This window comes from Hordeum vulgare, chromosome 2H, assembly GCF_904849725.1.
Source record: "Hordeum vulgare subsp. vulgare chromosome 2H, MorexV3_pseudomolecules_assembly, whole genome shotgun sequence".
Classification (NCBI taxonomy): domain Eukaryota; kingdom Viridiplantae; phylum Streptophyta; class Magnoliopsida; order Poales; family Poaceae; genus Hordeum; species Hordeum vulgare.
The window spans coordinates 440,519,170-440,546,223 of NC_058519.1; the positions used below are offsets into that span (position 1 = coordinate 440,519,170).

The 27,054-nt window shown below is 45.6% G+C and overlaps 1 protein-coding gene across 1 annotated transcript; it reads right to left on the minus strand.

Annotated features, from left to right (window-relative positions):
• Positions 1-22,662: 22,662 nt before the first annotated feature.
• LOC123426568 (transport inhibitor response 1-like protein Os04g0395600) lies at positions 22,663-26,841 on the minus strand. The gene is made up of 5 exons (XM_045110424.1): positions 26,478-26,841; positions 25,413-26,328; positions 24,339-24,834; positions 23,428-24,244; positions 22,663-23,084 (listed from the first exon to the last, which is right to left on the minus strand). The coding sequence occupies exons 2-4, from the start codon at positions 25,862-25,864 to the stop codon at positions 23,468-23,470; spliced, it is 1,725 nt and encodes a 574-aa protein (XP_044966359.1). The 5' UTR covers positions 25,865-26,328; positions 26,478-26,841; the 3' UTR covers positions 22,663-23,084; positions 23,428-23,467.
• Between the last annotated feature and the right edge of the window lie 213 nt (positions 26,842-27,054).

Below are 27,054 nucleotides of genomic sequence, written 5' to 3' on the forward strand. Positions count from 1 at the left end.
TGCAATGGGAAGAACACACGAAGTGGTCAAGTCCCTCACACTCAAATCCCTCCACAACAACAAAAGCTATGGAGAGATATGAGAGGAAGAAAAAGGAGCTCACAAAGAACTCCAAGATCAAGATCCAAGGGGTTCCCCTCACATAGAGGAGAAAGTGATTGGTGGAGATGTGGATCTAGATCTCCTCTCTCTTTTCCCTCAAGAACAAGCAAGAATCATTGGAGGGATTGAGAGTAATCAAGCTCTAAGAATGTCAACAATGGAGGTAGAACAAGAGCTCAACGGATGGATAAGACCAAGGGGGAAGAAGACCCCCTTTATATAGTGGGGGAAGGAATCAGACCGTTACCCCCACTTTCTGCCCGAGCTCCAGCGGTACTACCGCTGGCACTCCAGCGGTACTACCGTTGGGCCCCTGGTAGTGCAACGGCACTACCACCGCCAAGAAAGTCTTCGCAAAAAGGTCCGTCCACAAACAACCGCTAGGCAGGCGGTACTAAGCTCCTGGAGCGGTACTACCGCTGACCAGGGGCGGTACTACCGCCAGCCAGCGGTACTACCGCTAGGGCCAGCGACACTACCGCCAACTCCAGCGGTACTACCGCTAGGTCCAGCGGTACTACCGCTTGCCACTGAAACAGCCATAACTTTCGCATACGAGCTCCGAATCGAGCAAACCCAAGCTTGTTGGATTCAGGACGACAAGGGCTATCCAAACAGGAAATCTTAAGACCATGCGGTTATGAATATGCCAAAGATATAGAGATGTGATTCCTCTATGAATGAAGAACCGGCAAAATTCCAACATCGAAAACATCATAGTAGTTGCATATGGACTCCGTTTTCGATGAACTCGAGCTTGTCATGAAGATGACCATAAGCTCTGAAACTCACAAAGAGAAACACCAAATAAGAACCAAGAAGTATGATGCAAGGATGCAAATGGTTTGAGCTCTCAACGAACGATACGATCAAGCTACTCACTTGAGAGCCCCCCTTGATAGTACATCAATCTATCGTAAACAGAAAACCTATCAAGGGCAAACCTATACCTTGCACCTTGTCCTCTTGAGCTAGATGATGATGATCTTGGCTTCCTCAAGATGGACCACCTTTCTTGATTGCGTTGGCTTGACGAAGACTAGTTGATTGCTCCCCCATACTCACTATGGGTGAGCCACTCTTCAGCATATCTTCACAAGTCCATTGCCACCACAATGAACAGCAAGCTTCGAGCAAGATATCTTCGTGCTGATCCACTTGAACTTGCACATCACCATTTTGATGACGATCACCACTTGACGTCATCCTTCATGGGTTGTATGAGATCTTCCTCAGACGCAAGCCCATGGAAACACACCTAACCCCCACATAGAACTCTCACGAAGACCATGGGTTAGTACACAAACACGTAATGGACAATGCTTACCATACCATGGGATCACTTGATCCCTCTCGCTACATCTTGTACGCTTTGTGTGTTGATCATCTTGATTTACTCTTTGTCTAAGATCTTGATCAACCATGTGTCTCTATGACCATTCTTTGGATAATACCTTGAATACCATCTTGGTCATCATATAAACTCCTTGAACCCAACAGATGGACTTCAAGAAGTGCCTATGGACAAATCCTATAAATATAACTTAAGGCAACCATTAGTCCATAGGAATTGTCATCAATTACCAAAACCACATATGGAGATATATGCTCTAACACTTGCGGCGGCGGAAAAGTGATTACGATGCTCCCCTGATTTTTTGTGGAATTTTTGGGGATATATAGGCGCAAACCCTAGGGCAGACGTGGCCCAGGGAGCCCACAAGCCTGGACGGCACGGGCCCCCCTGGCCGCGCCATGAGGGCTTGTGGGGTCCCTGAGGACCCCCTGCCTTGGTTCTCAAGTCTCCCGATCTTCTTCCGTTCCGGAAAAAATATTTTCGGAAGTTTTATTCCGTTTGGACTCCGTTCAAAATCCTCCTCTGAAAGGGGTCAAAAACATGGAAAAAAACAAGAACTGGCACTTGGCACTGGATTAATAAATTAGTCCCAGAAAATAAATAAAACGCATGCAAAACATCCAAAGTTTGACAAGATAATAGCATGAAACCATCAAAAATTATAGATACGTTGGAGACGTATCAGTCATCACTCGTTGTTTCCTTAATTTGATAAATTTATTTGGATGATCTACAAAGCCAAAACCTTTATTAGGCAAAGGGCGGGTGAATCCTCTTCTCTTGCTGAGTTGTCTTTGAATGTTGAGTCGTCTCATGATGTAGAGATGACTCCTGTCAGGGAACCAACTGTTGTGGGAACAACTCGTGATAAACAAGGCGCCCCTGATGAGCCAGCTTCAACCTTTAATCGTTGTTGCTCCTCCAAGACCGGTACCTTGTATGGATAATATTACTCCATTAGCTGGCGTGGATGACAAAGAAGTGATTGTTACCCGCGAGGCTTATCAAGCTCTCGTCCCTTCAACTATTGTAACCAAAGTTGTGTCTAAGGCTTATCAAGCTCCCGTCTCTTCAACTATTGTAACCAAAGCTGTCTCAAAGTTACTCCATCTCCTTTTTACCTCCCTTAGGTTTGTATACCCAACACCCCCTCCCCTCCCTTGTATATTCTTGTCCTATCTTGTAAATATTCATCTTGTGAGTTGAAATAAAAGGAAAAGGTTGTGGGGTATTTACCCTACAGTAGTTGGTCAAAAAACCTTGTGTCTAAGGATGAGTCCGCATATGAAGAGAAAGGAAAAGACAAACTTGAGCTCCCATAATTTGAATACCTTGACCTCCAAGGATTGTATCAGCACTATGTGACCCGGCTCTCTCAGAGTCGAGATATTGAAGTAAATTTGTTCAGCACCATGAAGACCAAATATGAGGTAAAAAATGTTAACCCTGTGCTTATCGTATATACTATTCTAGCCCCCAAGAGCTAGTTTAATACAATTAGTAATGAACTGGGTCTTGTGAATATTTTTACAAGCCAAATATATCCCCCAAGGACCGGGTCATTATGCAAAAAAAATGAGCCATTACTTCCTTGATTGAAGATGCAAATTTCATTGATCGTAGCCCCCAAGGGTCGGCTTATCTCCATGCGATAGCCGCGTCTTTACCTTGGGACTTTATAATCTATTTAAACAGCTGAATATCGTAGCCCTCGAGTGTCGGGTCGCATGCGTGGAGCGTCTTGGGAATTTGATCTGAGTGGTGTAGCCCCCAAGGCCTGGGTCATTATGATACTAATGAGTTGTTACTTCTTAGATGTCTTGAGGCGTAAAATTTCTCTCACCTTAGCCCCCAAAGGTCAGCTTATCCTCCTGAGAGAGACGGGCCTTTGGATGAAAAACCACCAACCCCGAGGGTCGGCTTTTATTTTTGAAACAGTCGGGTCTTCTTGTCGTATAGCAAAGAAAATGACACATTAGCCCCCAAGTGCATGTGGATTGCTTGCACCTCCATGGGACCTTGACATTCAATCCAATTTTTTAGAATCATGTAGCCCCCAAGTGTTAAGTCGTCTTTCCCAAGGGGCTCAAAACTTCTACTTATAATTTTTATGCTTTGGGAGGAATCATCGGAACAATCTGAGTCTATGGCAGTCACTCTTCAGAAGCAACTTGTAGATGAAAAGAAGTTGAAGACTGTTGTAGAGCAGAAAATGATCCGGCTTGAAGCTGAGAAGAAATAAGCCTACGATCTTCTTGAACAACCAAAAACTAATTTTCAGAAGGAAAAAGCCACCCTGCTGCAACGCGCTGAGGATGCGGAAAAATGGCTTGAACCTGTCATGGAGGAGTTGCAAACTTTTACAAAGCAACTCAATGACATGGTTACTTCAATCTTTAGTATGATTTGTGAACGTTATGTTCTTTGCGTTCCAGGTCAAATAATTTGTCGGCTTATTTTCTTATTGGTTTTTTCACACGACGCAAGAATGATAGTCTTGTTCGGCCGCCGATTGTTAACCTGAAGGCCATCTTCACGTATATAGAACAACTTTTCATGGGATCTCTTTCTCCTATTAAGGCGGCAAAAAACTTACAGGATCCTCCGTTTAATATTAGGGACATGCTCAAACAACTGTCAACGGTTCCATAATGGATCAAAGAATATAAGAGATCGGTGGTTCGTGTGGAGCAAACTTGCCGCTTGCTCGTGCCAAAGCCTATGTTCCAGAATTTGATGTTGAAGCGGCGGCTAACGGGTTTCCGGAACTGAGAGTGGACGGCTCTCAGTCTACCAAGGAAGATTTCACCAATTGTGTGAAGGAGACCCGCCCGCTCACAACTATTCTAGCAAACGAGCTGGATATTAAGAAGTACTAGTCTGCTTATTCAATGGACAATCGACGCATAGGTGCCCTGAAGGACCAGCCTTTTAAGATCATTCCTTCTCACCGTAAGCGACCATTTGCCCCTGATGTCGACTCATCTGTTAGTATTCCTGGTACTTTAGATTTTCAATCTATGTGCTCAATTGGGTGGGTGGACAAAGACCAACAGATCGATGAGGGCAAGTCGGCTGCTGCAGATCTTGGCATAGAACGTCAAGACAAACAGGCTGAGGTAGAAACTGCTCAGGCCGTCGGCCAGAAGTAATTTCAATTACTATGGGTAAAAAAACTTATCTTTTGTGGCTCCTGGGATGAGAGCTTGTGATAGGGGGTAGTGGATTTGACCCGGTTGTCATGCCATCGTGCACGTAAAACTTCAACTTTTGAATGTGCGATGATATCATCAATATATCTTTGCATTGCTTCTTTAATTGTTTGATAAGCCTCCCTCCTTTGTTTCTATGGGATAAGCTGCCAAAATCATAAAGATTCTTTTGATATCTTAATTAGGAAAATAAGTGGTCATCTTGTGACAGAGTATAATAACCCGACAGTTTGTGTATGACTCGGCAATAATTTTGCCCAAGAAATAACTAATCATTTTGGTGATGTAGTATAATGACTTGGTAGTCACTATATGACTTTGTAAAGAGATGAAATTCCTGCAATAAGAATATGTGATAATATATATTTATAAGCCGGCTTTGTAAGCTCTCTTGGACATATGCCCTAGGGGAAATAATAAAATGGTTATTATTATATTTCCTTGTTCATGATAATTGTCTATTGTTCATGCTATAATTGTGTTAACCGGAAACCGTAATACATGTGTGAATACATAGACAACAACATGTCCCTAGTGAGCCTCTAGTTGGCTAGCTCGTTGACTAATAGATGGTCATGGTTTCTTGCCCATGGACATTGGATGTCGTTGACAACGGGATCACATCATTAGGAGAATGATGTGATGGACAAGACCCAATCCTAAGCATAGCACAAGATCGTATAGTTCTTCTGCTAGAGCTTTTCTAATGTCAAGTATCATTTACCTAGACCATGAGATTGTGCAACTCCCGGATAACGTACCAATGCTATGGGTGTATCAAACGTCACAACGTAACTGGGTGATTATAAAGGTGCACTACAGGTATCTCTGAAAGTATCTGTTGGGTTGGTACGAATCAAGACTGGGATTTGTCACTCTATGTGACGGAGAGGTATCTCTGGGCCCACTCGGTAATACATCATCATAATGAGATCAATGTGACTAAGGAGTTAGCCATGAGATCATGTGTTACAGAACGAGTAAAGAGACTTGCCGGTAACGAGATTGAACAAGGTATAGGGATACCGACGAACGAATCTCGGGAAAGTATCATACCAATAGACAAAGGGAATTGTATGCGGGATTGAGTGAATCCTTCACATCGTGGTTCATACGATGAGATCATCGTGGAACATGTGGGAGCCAACATGGGTATCCAGATCCCGATGTTGGTTATTGGTCGGAGAGGTGTCTCGGTCATGTCTGCATGGTTCCCGAACCCGTAGGGTCTACACACTTAAGGGTCGGTGACGCTAGAGTTGTAATGGGAATTGTATATGTGGTTACCGAAGGATGTTCGGAGTCCCGGATGAGATCTCGTACGTCACGAGGAGTTCCGAAATAGTCCGGAGGTGAAGATTTATATATGGAAGTCCAGTTTCGGTCACCGGAAAGGTTTCGGGGTTTATCGATATTGTATCGGGACCACCGAAAGGGCACCGGGGGTCCACCGAGAGGGTCCACCTATCTCGAAGGGCCACATGGGCCGAAAAGGGGAGGGAACCAGCCCCCTGGTGGGCTGGTGCGAGTCACCTAAGAGGCCCAAGGCGCATAGGGAAAAAACCCTAAGGCGTGGGACTGCCTCCCTCCAACTTGGGAGGCAAGCCACCCCTAGGGCCACTGCCGCCCCCCTCCTAGGGCTGGCGCCGCCCCTCCTAGGGTTCCCTAGGGTGGCCGGACGCCTCTCCCCTTCCTCCTATAAATAGTGGAGGGTTGGGAGGGCTGCGACACCCCTGAACCTCTCCCCTTGGCGCAGCCCTGCCTCTCCACTTCTCCTCCTCCGTGGTGCTTGGTGAAGCCCTACTGGAGAACCACAAGCTCCACCGCCACCACGCCGTCGTGATGCCGGAGCTCTCCCTCAACTTCTCCTTCTTCCTTGCTAGATCAAGAAGGAGGAGACGTCCCCATGTTGTACGTGTGTTGAACGCGGAGGCACCGTTCCTTCGGTGCTTGGATCGGATCGCCACGAGTACGACTCCACCGACCGTGTTCATAGTAACGCTTCCGCTTAGCGATCCTCGACGGTATGAAGATGCTCTCCCTCTCTCGCGTTGCTAGCATCTCCTAGATTGATCTTGGTGACACGTAGGAATTTTTTTTGAATTATTACTACGTTCCCCAAAAGTGGCATCATGAGTTAGGTCTATGCGTAGATTCTATGCACGAGTAGAACACAAGTAAGTTGTGGGCGATGATTTGGTCAATTCTCTTACCGTTACTAGTCTTATCTTGATTCGGCGGCATTGTGGAATGAAGTGGCCCAGACCGACTTTACACATACTCTTACGTGAGACTAGTTCCACCGCCTGACATGCACTTGTTGAATAAGGCGGCTAGCGGGTGTCCGTATCTCCCACTTTAGTCGGATCGGATTCGATGAAGAGGGTACTTATGAAGGGTAAATAGCAATTGGAATATCACCATTGTGGCTGTGACGTAGGTAAGAAACCTTATTGCTAGAAACCCATAACAGCACGTAAAACTTGCAACAACAATTAGAGGACGTCTAACTTGTTTTTGCAGGGTATGCTATGTGATGTGATATGGCCAAAAGGATGTGATGAAATATATGTGATGTTTGAGATAGATCATGTTCTTGTAAGAGGATTCACGACTTGCATGTCGATGAGTATGAAAACCGGCAGGAGCCATAGGAGTTGTCTTTATTAATTGTATGACATGCGTGTCAATCAAAAGCGCCATATGATTACTTTACTTTATTGCTAACCATTAGCCATAGTAGTAGAAGTAATAGTTGGCGAGACAACTTCATGAAGACATGATGATGGAGATTATGATGATGGAGAACATGGTGTCGTGCCAGTGACAATGGTGATCATGTCGTGCCCCGAAGATGGAGATCGAAGGTGCAAGATGATATTGGCCATATCATGTCACTTTATGATTTGCATGTGATGTTTATAATGTTTCTACATCTTATTTTCTTAGAACAACGGTAGTAAATAAGATGATCCCTCACTAAAATTTCAAGAAATGTGTTCCCCCTAAGTGTGCACCGTTGCGAAGGATCATTGTTCCAAAGCACCATGTGATGATCGGGTGTGATAGATTCTAACGTTCGCACACAACGGGTGTAAGCCAGATTTACACACGCAAAACACTTAGGTTGACTTGACGAGCCTAGTATGTACATACATGGCCTCGGAACACGAGAGACCGAAAGGTCGAACATGAGTCGTATGGTGGATACGATCAACATGGAGATGTTCACCATTGATGACTAGTCTGTCTCCGTGATGATCGGACATGGCCTAGTCGATGTGGATCATGTATCACTTAGATGACTAGAGGGATGTCTATATGAGTGGGAGTTCATTAAATAATTTGATTAGATGAACTTAATTATCATGAACTTAGTCTAAAATTGTCTTTACAATCTATATTCTCGATCCAATGGCCCACGCAAATGTCCCCCTGAACTTCAATGCGTTCCTAGAGAAAACCAAGCTGAAATACGATGGAAGCAACTATACGAACTGGGTCCGTAACTTGAGGCTCAACCTCATAGCTTCCAAGAAAATATATGTCCTTGATGCACTGCTAGGTGACGCACCCGTTTTCCCAACGACTCAAGACGTTATGAACGCTTGGCAATCGCATAGTGATGATTACTCCCTGGTTCAGTGAGGCATGCTTTATAGTTTAGAACCGGGGCTTCAAAGCGTTTTGAGCAACATGGAGCATATGAGATGTTCCAAGAGCTGAAACTGGTTTTCCAAGATCATGCCCGGTTCGAGAGATATGAAGTCTCCGACAAATTCTTCACTTGTAAGAGGGAGGAAAATGGTTCTGTCAGCGAGCACATACTCAAAATGTGTGGGTTGCACAACTGCTTGTCTCAGCTGGGAGTTAATCTTCCGGATGACTCGGTTATTGACAGAATCCTCCAATCAGTTCCACCTAGCTATAAGAGCTTTGTGATGAACTACGACATGCAAGGGATGGAGAAGACCATTCCCGAGTTGTATTCAATGCTGAAATCAGCAGAGGTGGAAATAAAAAAGGAACATCAAGTGTTGATGGTGAATAAGACCACTAGTTTCAAGAAAGGCAAGGGTAAGAAGAACTTCAAGAAGGACGGCAAAGCAGTTGTCGCGCCCGGTAAACCAGTTGCCGGGAAGAAGCCCAAGAATGGACCCAAGCCTGAGACTGAGTGCTATTATTGCAAGGGAAACGATCACTGGAAGCGGAACTGCCCCAAGTACTTAGCGGATAAGAAGGCCGGCAACATCAAAGGTATATATGATATACATGTTATTGATGTGTACCTTACCAGCGCTCGTAGTAGCTCTTGGGTATTTGATACCGGTGCGGTTGCTCGCATTTGTAACTCAAAACAGGAGTTGCGGAATATGCGGAGACTGGCAAATGACGAGGTGATGATGCGCGTCGGGAATGGTTCCAAGGTCGATGTGATCGCTGTCGGCACACTACCTCTACATCTACCTTCTGGATTAGTTTTAAACCTCAATAATTGTTATTTAGTACCAGCTGTGAGCATGAACATTGTATCGTGGTCTCGTTTGATGCGAGATGGCTACTCATTTAAATCTGGGAATAATGGTTGTTCTATTCATATGAGAGATATGTTTTATGGTCATGCCCGGCTGGTCAATGGTTTATTCGTAATGAATCTCGAACGTGATGTTACACATATTCATAGTGTGAGTACCAAAAGATGCAAGGTTGATAATGATAGTCCCACATACTTGCGGCACTGCCGCCTTGGTCATATCGGTGTCAAGCGCATGAAGAAACTCCATACAGATGACTTTTGGAGTCTCTTGATTTTGAATCATTTGACACGTGCGAACCATGCCTCATGGGCAAGATGACTAAGACTCCGTTCTCCGGAACAATGGAGCGAGCAACCAACTTGTTGGAAATAATACATACCGATGTAAGCTGTCCAATGAGCGTTGAGGCTTGCGGTGGCTATCGTTATGTTCTCACCCTCAATGATGACTTAAGCAGATATGGGTATGTCTACTTAATGAAACACAAGTCTGAAACCTTTGAAAGGTTCAAGGTATTTCAGGGTGAGGTAGAGAATCAACGTGACAAGAAAATAAAGTTCTTACGATATAATCGTGGAGGAGAATGTTTGAGTCACGAGTTTGGCACGCACTTAACGAAATGTGGAATTGTTTCACAACTCACGCCACCTGGCACACCTCAGCGTAACAGTGTGTCTGAATGTCTTAATCGCACTCTATTGGATATGGTGCAATCTGTGATGTCTCTTACTAATTTACCGCTATCATTTTGGGGATATGCATTGGAGACTGCCGCATTCACTTTAAATAGGGCACCGTCTAAATCCGTTGAGACGACACCGTATGAATTATGGTTTGGGAAGAAACCTAAGATGTCGTTTCTGAAAGTTTGAGGATGTGATGCTTATGTCAAGAAACTTCAACCTGAAAAGATCGAACCCAAATCAAAAAAGTGTGTCTTCATAGGATACCCTAAGGAAACTATTGGGTACACCTTCTATCTCAGGTCCGAAGGCAAGATCTTTGTTGCCAAGAATGGGTCCTTTCTAGAGAAAGAGTTTCTCTCGAAAGAAGTGAGTGGGAAGAAAGTAGAACTTGATGAGGTAATTGTACCCCCTCTCGAACCGGAGAGTAGCGCATTACGGGAAAATGTTTCTGGGTTGCCTGCACTGGCTAGAGAGAAAGTTAATGATGATGATCATGAAACTTCGGATCAAGTTACTACTTAACTTCGTAAGTCCACGAGGACACGTTCCGCACCAGAGTGGTACGACAACCCTGTCCTGGAAATCATGTTGTTAGACAACAGTGAACCTTCGAACTGTGAAGAAGCGATGGCGGGCCCGGATTCCAACAAATGGCTTGAAGCCATGAAATCCGAGATAGGATCCATGTATGAGAACAAAGTATGGACTTTGGTGGTCTTGCCCGATGATCGGCGAGCCATAGAAAATAAATGGATCTTTAAGAAGAAGACTGGCGCGGATGGTAATGTGACCATCTATAAGGCTCGACTTGTCGCTAAGGGTTATCGACAAGTTCAAGGAGTTGACTACGATGAGACTTTCTCAACCGTAGCGATGCTGAAGTCCGTCTGAATCATGTTAGCAGTTGCCGCATTTTATGATTATGAGATCTCGCAAATGGTCGTCAAAACGGCATTCCTTAACGGCTTTCTTAAGGAAGAATTGTATACGATGCAGCCGGAAGGTTTAGTCGATCCTAAAAATGCTGACAAGGTATGCAAGCTCCAGCGCTCCATCTATGGGCTGGTGCAAGCATCTCAGAGTTCGAATATTCGCCTTGATGAGGTGATCAAAGCGTTTGGGTTTGTACAGACTTATGGAGAAGCATGTATTTACAAGAAAGTAAGTGGGAGCTCTGTAGCATTTCTCATATTATATGTGGATGACATATTATTGCTGGGAAATGACATAGAACTTTTGGAAAGAATAAAGGCCTATTTGAATAAGTGTTTTTCAATGAAGGACCTTGGAGGATCTGCTTACATATTAGGCATTAAGATCTATAGAGATAGATCGAGACGCCTCATTGGTCTTTCACAAAGCACATACCTTGACAAGATATTGAAGAAGTTCAATATGGATAAGTCCAAGAAGGGGTTCTTGCCTGTATTGCAAGGTGTGAGATTGAGCACAGCTCAATGCCCGACCACGACACAAGATAGAGAAAAGATGAGTATTGTCCTGTATGCTTCAGCCATAGGCTCTATTATGTATGTCATGCTGTGTACCAGACCTGATGTGAACCTTGACATAAGTTTGGTAGGGAGGTATCAAAGTGATCCCGGAGTGGATCACTCGACAGGGGTCAAGAATATCCTTAAGTACCTGAAAAGGACTAAAGATATGTTCCTCGTTTATGGAGGTGTCGAAGAGCTCGTCGTAAAGGGTTACGTAGATGCTAGCTTCAACACAGATCCGGATGACTCCAAGTCACAAACCGGATACGCGTACATTTCGAATGATGTGGCAGTTGCAAGAAAAGCGTCATGGTGGCATCTACATGTGAAGTGGAGTACATAGGTGCTTCGGAAGAAGCACAGGAAGGACTCCGGATGAAGGAGTTCATCACCGACCTAGGAGTGATTCCCAGTGGGTCGGGCCCGATGACTCTTTTCTGTGACAACACTAGAGCTATTGCCATTGCCAAGGGGCCCAGGTTTCACAAGAAGACCAAGAACATCAAGCGCCGCTTCAACTCCATTCGTGGATACATTCAGGATGGAGATATATATATATATTTGTAAAGTACATACAAATCTGAATGTCGCAGATCCTTTGAATAAACCTCTTCCACGAGCGAAACATGATCAGCACCACAACTCTATGGGTGTTCGATTCATCACAATGTAACTAGATTACTGACTCTAGTGCAAGTGGGAGACTGTTGGAAATATGCCCTAGAGGCAATAATAAAATGGTTATTATTATATTTTCTTGTTCATGATAATTGTCTATTTTTCATGCTATATTGTATTAACCGGAAACCGTAATACATGTGTGCATACATAGACCACAACATGTCCCTAGTGAGCCTCTAGTTGGCTAGCTCGTTGATCACTAGATGGTCATGGTTTCCTGGCCATGGACATTGGATGTTGTTGATAACAGGATCACATCATTAGGAGAATGATGTGATGGACAAGACCCAATCCTAAGCATAGCACAAAATCATATAGGTCGTCTGCTAGAGCTTTTCTAATGTCAAGTATCATTTCCTTAGACCATGAGATTGTGCAACTCCTGGATACCGTAGCAATGCTTTGGGTGTATCAAACGTCAAAACGTAACTGGGTGATTATAAAGGTGAACTACAGGTATCTCCGAAAGTGTTTGTTGGGTTGGTACGAATCAAGACTGGGCTTTGTCACTCCGTGTGATGGAGAGGTATCTCTGGGCCCACTTGGTAATACATCATCATAATGAGCTCAATGTGACTAAGGAGTTAGCCACGGGATCATGTGTTACAGAACGAGTAAGGAGACTTTCCCGTAACGAGATTGAACAAGGTATAGGGATACCGACGATCGAATCTCGGGCAAGTGTCATACCGATAGACAAAGGGAATTGTATAGGGGATTGAGTGAATCCTTGACATTGTGGCTCATCCGATGAGATCATCATGGAACATGTGGAATCCAACATGGGTATCCAGATCATGTTGTTGGTTATTGGTCGGAGAGGTGTCTCGGTCATGTCTGCATGGTTCCCGAATCCGTAGGGTCTAGACACTTAAGGGTCGGTGATGCTAGAGTTGTAATGGGAATTGTATATGTGGTTACCGAAGGTTGTTTGGAGTCCCGGATGAGATCCCGGCCGTCACGAGGAGTTCCGAAATAATGTGGAGGGGAAGATTTATATATGGGAAGTCCTGTTTCGGTCACCGGAAAGTTTTCGGGGTTTATCGATATTGTACCGGGACCACCGAAAGGGCACCGGGGTCCACCGGGAGGGTCCATCTGTCTCGGAGGGCCACATGAGCCGAAAAGGGGAGGGAACCAGATCTTGTTGGAACGAAAGGTTGAAGTGTTCACCGATCACAAGAGTCTCAAGTACATCTTCACCCAGCCTAACCTCAATCTTTGGCAAACTCATTGGGTGGAAATGCTCCAAGATTTTAATCCGAACGTTGAGTACACTCCACGCAAAGCTAATGTCGTGGCAGATGCTTTGAGCAGGAAGGCTTACTGCAACAGTCTCATTCTGAAGCCTCGCCAACCTGATCTTTGTGAATCTTTCAGAAAGCTCAACCTTCAGTTAGTACCTGAGGGATTTCTTGCAAATCTTCAGATCTCTCCTACCTTGGAAGACCAGGTCCGAGCAGCTCAACTTCTTGATGCAATGGTGAAGAAAGTTAAGATTGGCTTGGCAAAGGGAGTTCCCAAATATAAGTGCTTCAGTGTTGATGCCAGATATACATTATTCTTTGAGGATCGTCTTGTCGTTCCGAAAGGTGATCTCAAAAAGGTTATCATGGAAGAAGCTCATAACTCTCTTATCTCAATACATCCAGGAATTTCCAAGATGTATCAGGACTTGAAACAGACCTTCTGGTGGACTCGCATGAAGTGTGAGATTGCTCAGTTCATAAATGAATGTGATGTATGTCGAAGGGTGAAAGCAGAGCATCAACGTCCAACATGTCTTTTGCATCCATTGCCCATTCCCGAGTGGAAGTTTGACCATATTGAGATGGATTTCGTCACCGGGTTTCTGAAGTCCAAGAAGGGTAACGATGCCATCTTCGTCGTCATCGACAAGTTGAGCAAAGTAGCTCATTTTCTTCCACTCAAGGAGTCTATCTCGGCAGCTCAGCTTGCAGAGTTGTACACTTCGAGGATAGTCTCTTTGCACAGCGTGCCAATGCTGATTTCTTCGGATCACGGAAGCATCTTCACTTCCAAGTTTTGGGACTCATTTTAGTCTGCGATGGGTACTAAGATTCTATTCAGCACAGCCTTTCATCCTCAGACTAGTGGGAAAGTGGAGAGAGTCAATCAGGTCCTCGAGGATATGCTAAGAGCCTGTGTCATTTCCTTTGGCATGAAGTGGGAAGACTGCCTACCTTTTGCTGAGTTCTCTTATAACAACAGCTATCAGGCAAGTTCAGGCAAAGCTCCATTTGAGATTCTCTATGGCAGGAAGTGACGTACCCCGCTCAACTGGTCCAAGACCGGCGAGCGTCATATTCTTGGGAATGACTTGATCAAAGAAGCAGAAGAGATGTGTGAGGTCATTCGGGATAATCTTAGAGCAACGCAGTCCCGTCAGAAGAGCTACTATGATAGCAAGCATCATGACATGTCTTATGAGCTTGATGACTTCCTCTATCTCAAAGTGTCTCCTATGAAGGGCACTCAGTGTTTTGGCATCAAAGGCAAGCTTGCTCCTTGTTTTGTTGGGCCTTTTAGAATTGTTGGCAAGAGAGGCGACCTTGCTTATCAACTTGAGCTCCCTTCAAACTTCGCAAATGTGCATGATGTGTTCCATGTCTTTCAGCTCCGAAGAGGCTTCAAGACTCCCGAGCGCACAGTTGATCTTTAGGATATCGACCTTCAACCCGACCTATCCTATCGTGAGCATCCAGTTGCAGTTCTCGAGATGACTGAGCGCAAGACCTGCAATAAGTCAATCAAGTTTCTCAAGGTGCAGTGGTCACATCATTCCGATAAAGAGGCCACTTGGGAGCGCGAGGATCACCTCCGTTCCGAAATTCCAGATTTCTTTTAGTCCTAGATCTCGGGACGAGATCTTCTTGTAGTGTGGGAGAGTTTGTAATGCCCGAGATGTAACCTTGCCATATTTGGAAACCTTTCATGTTTGGATCCATGTGGTCATGCTATATGAGAGTTATCATTTCATGTGTTCTTATGTGGTGTCGTCACCTTTGCATCATGGCATCCATGGCATCCATGTCTCTCCGTTGTGTTGTTGTTGTGGTTGATCCTTGATGAGTGCATGTGGTATGTGGTGTGATCATGTGGTGATTGCAAAGCTTGGGTTTTAAACTATGCTTGTTTTTTAAACTAGGTTTCAAAAGGCCCCTTCTTCTTTATTTATTTGAGCTCAAGTTTAACTTGCTCCAAACCTGTTTTAAAAATGTTGTTCATTTTGTAGTTTTTCTTGTGTTTGAGGGATATGGTTTTGGGGTTTTTAAAACTATAGTTAAGTGGGGTTTATTGACAAAACAGCAGTGAAAATCTCTGTTTTGGATTTAATCTAAATCCTCCAAAAATTTGTTAGGCATTTTATTTAAATAGGGCATAATTCCCTTATGCCCTATGTGCCTTAGTTTTATTTTTCCAAGCCCTGTGGAGCACCGGGCATTTTGAGTTCTGTTTCGTTTAATTAAAATAGGTAAAACCCTTTGTTTTGAAAACAGAGATGCACCTGGGCTGGCTCCCTCCTTCCTCGGCCCATCTCTCTGGCTTTCTCTCGCGCGAAGCCCATCTCGGCGTCCCTTCCTTCTTCCTGACGGCGTTGTCTTCCTCCCCTGCTTTCCGTTAGGCCCCGAGAGAGAGAGAGAGCGCCGTCCCCCCACGGACGTCGAGGCATCCCTCCTCCCTCCTATAAAATGGGCCTCGGCGTGCGTGCCTAGGGTTCCTCCTCGCTCGCCACCAGCCCCTTTCCTCTCCCCCTTTCTTCCCCCTCGATAGGTAAGATCTAGAGCGAGGTTCACAGAGTTCAGTGAGCGTCGCCGACGATCCGCGTCCTCCTCGTCGCCGGCAGCCGTCCCCGTGGCGTCCGAGGCGTCCACGAGGATGGGGCTTCTTCCCCCGTTCCATTCCCGTCGCTAAGGGGCTGCTTCCCCTTCCTGGCGCCTCCTCCACGACGACATCGCCGGAGCGGAGCTTCGGGTCGTCGCGGGCGTCTTCCCCTTCTTCCTCTTCTCGGTAGCAAGCCCTTCCCCGAGCACGCTAGGGTGAGAAGCTCCTCCCCCTTCTTCCTCTTCCCCTCGCGTAGAGTCTCCAAGTGCGCGTAGCATCGCCATAGCTCTATGTTGTCGCCGCCGTAGCCGGAAGTAGGTGCTCGTGGAGCCGCAGTTGTAGTGCGCCTCCCGGTGAGCTCCGGCCAGGAATGGAACCCTGGTGGTTCCCTCTTCCTCCCAGAAGTTCCCTCCGTTCAATTTTGTGCGTAGCGTCGCCGGAGTCGTGCCCCTGTCCCGGCCGCCGTCGTTCTGTAGATGGAATAGAGGGGGATACTCAAAAGAGTAGCGCCCCCCCCCTCTCTTAAGTGTCATTCGCATAGCAGAGTGGTAGTGGATGGTTTTAGCGCATGGGTGGTCGTGGGTTCGAGAACCCAAGCCCCCCTTTTTATTTCTGTTTCGTTGTTGTGGTTGCTTGGCAGGAGGGCTTAACCTGCACACTTCCCCTTATCTGTCGAACGCAAGGAAGTAGCCCAGTGGTGTGGTGTGATGTGTGGCACCAGGGGGTCCTGGGTTCGATCCAAGTGGCTCCCCTTTTATTTTTGATGTGTTGTTTTTTTGTTTCACTATGCATATCTTGGGCAACAAGTTGACTTGGGATTTATCAAAACCAGTGGGTTTAATCCTTTAAGTTTAGCTTTTATGTATGTTTGAGTGGTGTGCAAGTGCTTGTGTGATTATGTGTAGTGTGTAGTGTATGTGTGTGTGTGTCACACACACATGAGCAAGTGTGTTCATGGTTGCCTAGTAAACCATGGGGTGTTCTTTTGAACACCTAGGTAGGTGTATGTATATGTGAGTAGTGTGTATGTGTGTGAGTGCATGTGTAGATGCATTAGAGTGTGTGTGAGGACCTACATGAGTGTGCATGTACTCATATAGTGTGTGTATGTGCTTTAGTGTGTATGTGAAGGATCTAGATATGCATACATGTGTGTGTGTGTGTATGTGGGTGCACCCATGCACATGTGAATGAGGGTCTACCCCTCATGAGGCCATTCTTGTGTGTGTGAGAGCACACATGATTATGTGTAGGTGTGTAGGTGTTCATGCATGTGTGTGTGTGGGCATGAGTGCACATATGCACTTGTGCATGAGGGCTAACCCCTCATGATTGCCAATATGTTGATGTGATGGTGTATGAACCTTGTGTGTGTGCGTAGGTAGGTATAGAGATGCCACTTATGCTTCATTCACATGTGATGATATTCCTTTATGCTCATATTGATTTATATGTTGTTTTTCGAGCTAGCTTTGTGCCTACATGTTCCATGCAAGTACCCATGTACTCCCTCCGTTCCTAAATATAGGTCTTTTTAGAGATTGTACTAATGGACTACATACGAAGCAAAATGAGTGAATCTACGTTCTAAAATATGTCTATGTACATCCGTATGTAGTCCTCTAATGAAATCTCTAAAACTACTTATATTTAGGAACGGATGGAGTATTATATACGCTTTTGGGGTAGAATCATCCCAGGAATCCACTGGTGGAATCAGATTTCACTTTAGAGCAACTTCATAAAATGTCATTTTTCTATCTTGATGCCATGTTTAGAGCTTAGTATCATGTGGTGTTGTGGCCCTATGAGGATGAATCCTTGATGTGGCAGTAGTGGGTGAACCCCTCTACAGCATGGGGTCTTTGTTTTGTTCATAAGATCTTGTATGTACTTGTTGTGCCTTGTCAAAGTTGACACTTGGCTGAAATTGACAGCTTTGTGAAAACCTGTGATTTTCACTAAGTTTGAGAATCTGCTGTTATTTTCTTCCCTTGTTGATTTGGTTGCACAAGCTCATGTGTGGGGAATGAGCCCATGCAATAAACTAAGGTTTGTGAGCTTTTGTGTTTGTCTAGCTTTCTGTTAAATTTCATGCTCTTTCACTTCCTGTAGATATCATTTTGGAGGCTGCCAAAATGCTTCAGAGCATAAGCAGCTCGTGAAAATTTGAGATTTTCACTAAGTCCCAGAATCTGTTATTTTTGTCCAAGTTTGTGTCCATAGATATTTTCATGTGTGATGCCTTCGCAGTAACTTCTTGCACAGGCTTGTAGAGCTTTTGAATGGTTTTTTCCACATATCTTGTTTGGCTCATTTGGGTGGCTCTGGGTACTTTGAATGTTGTAGACAAACTGCTATGATGCTATTTAGGACAGATTGCATATTTTAGTTGTTTTGAAGCTTGTGTGGGCATTGTTGATGGTGTGGTGTGATTCCATGCACCACCCCACTTGTATTTGATTGTTTGATCATGTGGCAACTTGGTAACACCAGAGGAGTGCCATTGGAGTGTGCTTGTGGTTGATTTGAACCGTAGGACTCCATATCTTGTTTCGTAGTTTTCGGTTGATCTGTAGCTCCGTTGTCAACGTTCTTTATGTGTTTTTACATCGTTTTCTCGTGATGCACCTGTTCATGCCATCCTCATGCATGTCAGGATAGCTTAGTATGAAGTTTTGTCCATAAGTTTATCAACTCATCTCATGCATCATATTGTTTGTTGCATCATGTTGTGTTGGTGTTCATTGGCTGTTATTTTATCTTGGGTAGCATCGGGGTCGGAGAGCGAGTACGTGGATTCTGGAGAGTACGTGCAGGACGATCAAGAGCAGTTCCAAGCTGAAGACATCTCAGGCAAGATGACCGTGACCTTGATACCGTATCTAGCTTTGTTATGCTTAGAATCACGTTTCCTTCGATATATGCTCGCTGCCTACCACTTGATAAATATGCCACATGGCATTGCCATGAAACCCAAACACCTTCCCCTCCTAGCTAATATTGATTGGCTAAGTAGGCTTGCTCAGCTTCTAATGAATAGCTTTGCTAGTTGCAGGTGCCAGCTGTCTCATGTGATAACATGAGTATTTTGATATCATTATGTTTAAACTGTTATTTAAGTAATGCACCTATATACTTGGTAAATGATGGAAAGCCTAGCCTTTTGTCGGGTGATTTGTTCCGTTGTTGCCGCCTTAGTTTCGATTACCGGTGTTTTGATCCATAACTGATCACTCCTAACACGGTCGGGGTTGTTATGGGGACCCCGTAGATAAATCGTGTGGTGTTAAGGCTTGTCCGGCAAGACCCAACGTTGGTTTTAATTTTCTAATCACCTAATAATAATTTGCATAGGAAATAGCTACCCCGAGGATTTAATCAACAACCCGGGTCAGTGCTCCTCATGAGTGTTGGTCCAAATTGAGCAGATTATGGGGCCACCACGGGGCAACCCGAGGTTTGGTATAACCAATAGTGTGACTCATCCGTCGTGTCCTGAGACTGAGATACGCGGCTCTTATCGGGGTCGTCGACACGACGGGAGGTCCTGCTAGGTTCGTCTTACCTTAGCGATATATCTTGCGTATAGGAATCCCGGTGAAACTTTGGGTCTCCTCAAAGTTGAGGTTTTCCTCTAAGGAATCCGACGAGATCACGAGATTCGTGATAGAGGATTACTGAAATCTGACGAGATCACGAGATTCGTGATAGAGGATTACTTTGCGGCCCATGGCAGTTTGTGATGGACTAGTTGGAGCACCCCTACAGGGTTAATCTTTCGGAAAGCCGTGCCCGCGGTTATGTGGCAAACATGGATAATTTGTTAACATCCGATTCTAGATAACTTAAAGTAACTCTAATAAAACTGCTAATTCTGTGCGTAACCGTGACTGTCTCCTTCGAAGACCTCTCTTCGATCGGGAACACGGTGGGGTTATGTTTGACGTAAGTAGGTGTTCAGGATCACTTAGTGATCATCTAGTCTTCGACCGCTCGCGTAGACCACCATATCAAATGCTCTGATACCAAACTTGTAACGCCCCGGACACACCCGCCGGTGGTCGTTACTCCTGGCGGGATCTAGACTCGCCCCACATATCAATACTAGTCTTTTCTGCGCACTTTGTCCTCACTCATGCGCACCCGGGATGAACTTTCCGCTCAGTCACCCATCCTAGAACTACTCCAAGCCGAGCACGCTTAACCTGTGAGTTCTGTTTGAATGGGCTCCCAGAAAAGAAGAAATTCCTTATTTATATGAGTAGTCTATCATCCCTAATAAGCCAGGCTATCACAGTGAGGATGCCTCCCTCCAACTTGGGAAGCGAGCCACCCCTAGGGCCGTCGTCGCCCCCCTCGTAGGGTTGCCGACGCCCCTCCTAGGGTTCCCTAGGGTGGTCGGCCCCCTCTCCCCTTCCTCCTATAAATAGTGGAGGGTTGGGAGGGCTGCGCACACCCTTGAACCTCTCCCCTTGGCGCAGCCCTACCTCTCCACTTCTCCTCCTACGCGGTGCTTGGCGAAGCCCTCTCGGAGAACCACAAGCTCCACCGCCACCACGTCGCCGTGCTGCCGGAGCTCTCCCTCAACTTCTCCTTCTTCCTTGCTGGATCAAGGAGGAGGAGACGTCCCTGGGTTGTACGTGTGTTGAACGCGGAGGCACCGTTCGTTCGCTGCTTGGATTGGATCGCCGCGAGTACGACTCCATCGACCGCGTTCATAGTAACGCTTCCGCTTAGCGATCTTCAACGATATGAAGATGCTCTCCCTCTCTCTCGTTGCTAGCATCTCCTAGATTGATCTTGATGACACGTAGGAATTTTTTTTTGAATCATTACTACGTTCCTCAACAAGCTCGGCAATGTATATCGACTTTTTCGAGGCTCAAATCTTACTTCAATGAAACTAGCATGATAGCCACTAGTTTATCCTCGCTTTTTGGCCTCACATGACCCAATCGATGTTTTAACCTGGATAAGTTCGGATGCGACTTATCCTAGAGTACACAAGGTCGGAGTAGCATGGAGCGAACATGCAGGTTTAATCAAGTTTCAAATAAGGCGGCTCAATAACCCATGGAGTATCCTCGCTTTCTGTATGTCGGCTCTCACGTGACACAAGCGTGTTTTAACCTGGATAAGTTCAGGGCCATAAGGATTGACTTATCGAGAGTACACGGGGTCATCTTGTTCGAAGAAGCATCTTGCAGACAGGCGGGTTTAGCCATAATTTTTTGTTTGTTTGGCTTGTAGCCGGGTCAAGAAGGAAATTATAAGTGGCTAACTCGTTGTGTCGGTGCCTCCAAATGACTTGTGTTTCAAAGAATAAAGACTCGGACAATTCTATAGTTGAAACAAGAGATACCCTGAGTTTCAGGGGTGTTGGCTTTATTATATTAAACACAAAGATGTATACATAGGTATGTATAATGTTGCGAAGCGAGTGACTCTAAGTATAGTAAGACCGAAGATGAACAATGTTCCAAGACCTGTTTGTTTCCTCCTCTCAGGCACGTGACTTCTTATGCTCACGTATGTCAATCAGATAATATGACCCATTATTGAGGTTCTTGCTGATGACAAAAGACCCCTCCCATGGTGGCGAAAGTTTATGCATGTCTATTTGGTCTTGAATCAAACGGAGCACTAAGTCGCCTTCCTGAAAAGTTCTTTGCGGACTCTACGGCTATGATAGCGACGTAGGTCTTGTTGATATATGGTGTTGTTGGTATATCCCCAGCGGACCCAAGGGAAAGCGGTCGACGAGGAAGTGGTGAACTCCGGCCGCCCCCACTATTTATGTTTATATATTAGTTGTTTTATCTTCTATTTAGGTTTAATTTGAACTATGTCTGCTCTTCTGGATGAACTATGTGTCTAATGTCCGATTTGTTATGTTTTTATGCTATTTGGTATGACCTACGACGAGGAAGTGGTGAACTCCGGCCGCCCCCACTATTTATGTTTATATATTGGTTGTTTTATCTTCTATTTAGGTTAAATTTGAACTATGTCTGCTCTTCTAAATGAACTATGTGTCTGATGTCCGATTTTTTATGTTTTTATGCTATCTGATATGATCTATTTTTCTGTATCTAAATATTTATAGTTGGAAAACTCCGGCCGTCCCACTATTTATGTTTATATATTGGTTGTTTTATCTTCTATTTAGGTTAAATTTGAACTATGTCTGCTCTTCTAGATGAACTATGTGTCTGATGTCCGATTTGTTATGTTTTTATGCTATCTAATATGACCTATTTTTCTCTATCTAAATATTTGTAGTTGGAAAGTCCGATTTATTATGTTTTTATGCTATCTGATGTGACCTATGTTTTTATGCTATCTGATATGACCTATTTTTCTCTATCTAAATATTTGTAGTTGGAAAGTCCGATTTATTATGTTTTTATGCTATCTGATGTGACCTGCTCCCTCCGTACCTAAATACTTATAGTTGGGAAGAACTAGTCTATCTCTCTATCCAGGCACAAAATGGGCTCTCTCCAGGCACTGCCAGCTGACGCGCCCGGACTCGTATAGGACAGTAGAATAGGCAATCGTGGTTGTGGTTGTAGATGCTCTAATACACACAAAAGGGCAAGATGCGGCTTGATTTCGTTGGCTTCGAGGGCACAGAGAAAACAAGGGCACAGCCGGCACGGCATGCGCCCGTCCGGACGCACACATTAGCTAAAAACACAAGGGGCGGTAACAAGTGCCGAAAATGAAGTAATGGGCTGATGAGCAACAAATTATTCCAGCCTCTGCTGCATGATTTCATTTTCACGGGAGCAAGATCATTAGCCACCGTCCTTTTGGTCAGGTTCAAACAAACGTTTACAAGAACGACAGCAGAAGCACATCCCACTGTGGCAATGTCAAAAGCAAATGGCTACGGAGTACACAACATAGTAGAGGAAAAAGGAAAAGAAAGGATTGGTTGGTTGGTTGGTGGTCCTCTTAAGAAAAAGAACAATGCACAGGGTAAAGGCAGTGGCCATATGACCAGACGCTAAAAAGGGAATGATGGATCCCCGGACAGAGATGCTCCAGGATAAGGAGCACACTGACGTGGCTTTCCCTGGCGCTGCAAAGCGGAGGGGGTGCAGCCGGAGACTTGCCACTGTCCACAGGCCCCGGCCGGATTCCATTCCGCCGACCATCTGTAAAAGCAATCCAGTATAGGGAGAGGTCAGATGGGGATCATATCATGCAATATATCGCCAGACTCTATGTGTTGGCACTATGATTGACTTAACTACAATCTAGTGAGAAAAGTAGATTGAGATTTGGATGAATAAAGTTGGTTCCGACATCATTTTCAAGCATGTACTGTATTTCCATCTTTTGAAAAAATCACTTGCATCTTGTGTTGCATGCACAACATATTTACAGGATCATATGAGAGCTGCGGAGAAGCAAAAGAATGCAACTTCAAAGTGAAAACTCTTCAAACAAACAAGATGTTTTCTAAATTAAAGAAGTAGATAATTCGAGAAGGATTACCTTTTACATTAACAAGATACCAGGCAATTCTCAGCTAGCTCTATAGGATTTTAACAAAATTTGGTGCATCATCCCTTGCCCCAGCAGTGGTGCGGTAAACATATAACTTGTCAACTTTGGGGATTCCATGGTTCTCATCCATTTCATTGCTCTCATCTACCTCATTTATAACCTCCACATTAAGCATTGGCATCTTTGATGCAAGAATTTGGCACCCCTTTTCTGTGACGTTGCACGATGACATCCAAAGGGATCGCATTGTCTCATACTTGGTAACATTCTCCAAGAGTGCAGCATCACCAAATGGGCTATCTCTAATCTCCAGCTTCCTCAGATTATTGCATCCTTCCATAACATGCATCATTCCCGCATCACTATCTCCAGCAAATGCAATTGAAAGCATCTCAAGTTGTTTTGCAAATTTACCAATATACATGAAAACCTTGTCGGTGAGAAGACCTGATATTGACAATCGTCTTAGCCCTTTGCATTCACGAACAATGGCACCAAAACCTTCATCTAATGGTTGGTTTGTCATGGCATCAGGCTTCCCAGGCTCAAGAATACAGAGTCTGAATCGCGTGAAATTAGGGCAGTTCTTAGCTATAGTATGCAGTGCGGCGTTGGTCATTTGGTGACAAAAATATAGCAATGAGCTCAGTTTTGGACAGCCCAAGGATATTGCAACAAGTCCCTCCTCTGTTACTGGGGAATACCCGGCGATATAGAAGTCTGACGGGAATACCCTGAGTTCTTGTAGATCCTTGCAACTGGAGGCCACCACTTGCAAGCCCTTATCCCCGATGCAATCCAGTACCTACAGCATACAGGATAAAGGCTCAGAACCTGTGCTGAATTGTCTTAATCAAGCATAAAAACAGTAAAGTGAGCACGGGAGCAAGGGATCTCACCCAAAGACGTTGGAGTTTCGCACAGTGGCTGATCATTTTGGTGAGATCAGAAGAATCGAGTGTCGGAGCATAGCTCAAGTTTAAACCTGTTAGTTGCCCACATACATGATAGATGAATGGAAGGCAGAAAGGGGAAGCATCCCAAAAGCCCGACAAACTCCTCAGCAGTTTGCATTTCTCCAATGCAAGGGTCAGCCTGAGATACGACTCAGCTTGGAAGTCATCTGTCAAGTTCCCAGTCCCTAGATCCTCTAAATTAGGGGCGCGCATTAATATCTTCGAGAGTGTATCTACTGACACAGAGCGATTCAACCTCAAACTCCGAAGACTTGGGGATCTAGCAACAAGTCTCTCTAATGAACCAGCATTGACCTCCCCTTTGATGCAGGCGAAATTCAAGGAGACAAGGGACGTGCAGGAATCAGGGAAGCAGGAGAGCCACCTTGGCCCTCGATCATCCACCTCATTTTCCTGCAAATCTAACTCCCTCAGGAGCCTAGACCAGATAACAATATAGAAAACAATGTCAGTGTATTGACCATTAAATGCATGTAACAAGACTACATTAGTGCCTTTATAAAATTGAGATGATAATAATGCATTAATTAAATTAATCAGAACTTGCATCCTGCCCTGGCAGATTGTGCGCACCATGAGCATAACAATACCAATTCATCGTACCAAAAAGAAAGTATAGACAAAATTAACTGATAAAATGTAAAGTGTAACGAGCTAAGTAAAAAACAAAACAGACATACTATACACGAATCTAACACTAGAACGGACCGCCAATTCGGAGTGTTTGTAGCTACAGAATTGTGCACAATGCCGGAGCTTACTGCATGGCTGGGTGGGGGTGGGGGTGGGGGGCTGTGCCCCCTCCCAGGATTGGCACATGCAAGCATAAATATTTCAGCAAGAAGGCTTGTAGCTAATTAGAAAAGAGCAAGAAAGGCATTGCATATTTCAATACCTCACCATGTTAAACCATAAGATCTAGATGCATGCAGAAACTAAAGCAGCAAATCAGAAAACTATGTTGCCTTAACAAGCTGCAATTTTAAGTAGACTCACTTGCAGTGACTTGCAATAGCTGCTAGTCCATCAGTGCTGAACCCCTCGCAGCTGATAAGAACTAGGGCCCTGAATCGTGGGAATGACTTGGCAAGCAGCTCCAGGCTCTCATCTGACACCACCATCCGCTTCATCCGCAGCTCCTCAAGACCCACGCAGCCCCTGGCTGCTGCCTCGATCCATGGTCCGGCATACCCACCCCAATCAGGCGGCACAAGGTTGAAATCAGCGAAATGTGGTTTCCCCTTCACTGTCAGTGCCCGCACATTAGGGAACCGAAGCACCACACGCTCGGGGCGCACGGCGTAGCAGTTACCCACAAAGACAGTTCGCCGGCTCAGCCTTTCAATCTCATACCATACCTTGCAAACAAGTGAAACCGTGTTCCGGTCACATTGTGCGGGCAAGAAGCTGAATATGTGCTCCACCACCTCCTCGGGAAAATAGGTCATGGTGCCTTCCCCCAGCACCACCTTATTACTAGAGCTGCAGGAGGGGATCTGTTTGCTTGCAATCTCCAGGTTATGAAAGCTACTAAAGAAAGCCGACGAAATCAACAGAAAGAAGCTGCAACCTTTCACCCCGCTCAACCAGACGCAGAGAGCATACAACTAATGCTGGCTTCGGGCAGATCAGCCTCCAGCCAGATTTGTTGAGCAAACACTAGCAGCAAGCAATGGCAAGGGAGCACCAGAGAGCAGCATCGTTCACGTCATCTGGCAGGGCTACAACTACAGCAAGGGGCACAAATGGGTTTCAGATCTGCGGCTCAAGTTTCCTCAAGAGATGCTAGTAGTTACTGCATCTGCCGTCCATACCCTATTTAGACACGCAAACCCCCCTAGTAACCCAGAACGGACACCACCAAAATGGTTGGGAGGATTGCGACCGCCAGTCCCGATTCCTCCACCAAAACCTGCAAAGAAAGATCAGCGAGCGCTGAGTTCCTGCCGTCTCCGGGAACTTGCAAGAAAAAGCAAACCGATAGCGACGGAGAGAAGGAAATAAAAAAAATGCAGCCTATCAACAGCTCAGATCCAGAGCGCCGAAAGCTCCAGATCTAACCTATGCACGCCGCGGATACTCCAGACTCCGCACCAGGCCCCTCCGAGAAAAGAGCTCTCCTCCGGCAATGATCGCGGGCCGCGGCGCCCCGGACCGAAAGCCCGCACCCAGAGCCGCCGGAGAGAATGAGTCGAGAAATTCGACGGGTGGCGCGGGGGGCGGGACTCCGAGCGGAGTGGAGCCCCGCTGACGAGAGGCTGCGAGCTAGGGTGAGCGACGAGGAAATCGGCGGGGCGGGCGGGGCGAATGCGACGCCGGAACGAGAGAAGTGGGGAGCTTTGGAAGGGGAGGCAGCTCGGGGGGAGGTTGGAGAGGAGGGGTAGACAAATCCAAAGAGCTCAATGCTCTCTCTCTCTCTCTCTCTCTCGTCAGTGGTAGGAGTAAGGACTTGGAGGAGGCTGGAGATGCGAGCTGAACCGGCAAATAATGGCGTGTCCAGGTCCGGTTCGACCGGTCCGACCGGCCCGGTGAGGTTTGGTTTGGATGCGTGCCGCGGTCGCCGGCTCGGGCCGAACGCGCGGGTCGCCATCCACCGATTCCGGATAATGTGATGGTGTGAGACAAGCCACGGAATTGC

Excerpts from the sequence above, each read along its gene's own strand:
- LOC123426568 (XM_045110424.1), bottom strand. The coding sequence starts at position 25,864 with ATGACCTATTTTCCCGAGGAGGTGGTGGAGCACATATTCAGCTTCTTG. Across the intron at positions 24,835-25,412 it reads GCTATTGCAAGTCACTGCAA|GCTCCTGAGGGAGTTAGATT; the intron begins GTGAGTCTACTT and ends TATCTGGTCTAG. Across the intron at positions 24,245-24,338 it reads CGAAACTCCAACGTCTTTGG|GTACTGGATTGCATCGGGGA; the intron begins GTGAGATCCCTT and ends TGTATGCTGTAG.